We start from the raw sequence: 1,007 nt of genomic DNA on the forward strand, positions 1-1,007 counted from the left end.
AATGCCGGTAACGGTGAAGGCTGACCCCGGGGGGGAGGGGATGACGATCCAGCCACGAGGAGGGTTTTCAGCATCACGCCTCCTCTAGAGAAAACCAAAGAGCCCTGACACTCTCGAGGTTCCAGGGCCTGTCAAGGTGCACACATGCTCCTAGAGGCCAGCACACCCCGGGACAAGTGTCACCGCCAGAGAGGTGAAATATTCCTGGCCACGACACTCAGAATTCCGGGGTTTGAACAGTGTCCAGGATGCTGCTTGGCTCCACCGCTCACACTAATTTCACCAATTAGCGCAGAAGAGATGCTAACTCACTCTCCTAAAACCATTCGTAGGTGAAACGATCTCGGAGGGCAGGAGCATGGTAGGTCCATGCCAGCGGCAGCACCACTCCCTTCCGCGCTCCTGCTGCTCCAAGAGGCGGTTTACAGGTCTCTCCTAAAACCATTCGTAGGTGAAACGATCTCGGAGGGCAGGAGCATGGTAGGTCCATGCCAGCGGCAGCACCACTCCCTTCAGCGCTCCTGCTGCTCCAAGAGTCGGTTTACAGTTCCCATTTGACACACAAGTCCTCGTGAGGGATCAGAATCCTTCTCCTCCCACCACTTTGCCACACAAAGCTCTCACGCTGCTCGCAGCAACGAGACTCTAACCCTTCTACAACACACCCAAAGAACAAGGACAGAGAGAAGCAGCTACGGAGAGATGACTGAATTTATGAGACAGCCTTTACTCGCCTCCTCTCACATCCCATTTTATCACCGTGGTGAAAAGCCCTTTTTCCTGGGACAAGCAGGATGGCCCTCAGCTCCCTGACCTGCCTCTGAACTCACATGCTGACCTGACTCGGACATTAAAACACAAGTACCCAGAGATTGCCATGTCCAGCCGCGGGAATCCAACCTCCTGGCCTTTGAGCCTGACTTTAGCTGTCAAAACACCGCTTGGAAATACGCTGGAAAACTGTTTTAACAACTTTCTGCCGTGAGAAGGATCCAAGACCACGACAG

General features: G+C 54.0%; 1 protein-coding gene across 1 annotated transcript in view; it reads right to left on the minus strand.

Moving 5' to 3' along the window:
- LOC104497006 (serine/threonine-protein phosphatase 2A catalytic subunit alpha isoform) overlaps positions 1–645 on the minus strand; it is a gene marked incomplete at its 5' end in the record, with an annotated part of 4,526 nt that extends 3,881 nt beyond the window's left edge. The window contains one exon of the mRNA XM_010140213.1: positions 604–645. Coding sequence (XP_010138515.1) covers positions 604–645 — 42 coding nt within the window. The remainder of the gene's footprint in view (positions 1–603) is intronic.
- Between the last annotated feature and the right edge of the window lie 362 nt (positions 646–1,007).

The sequence above is a fragment of the Buceros rhinoceros genome, unplaced genomic scaffold, assembly GCF_000710305.1.
Source record: "Buceros rhinoceros silvestris isolate BGI_N320 unplaced genomic scaffold, ASM71030v1 scaffold15137, whole genome shotgun sequence".
Classification (NCBI taxonomy): Eukaryota; Metazoa; Chordata; class Aves; order Bucerotiformes; family Bucerotidae; genus Buceros; species Buceros rhinoceros.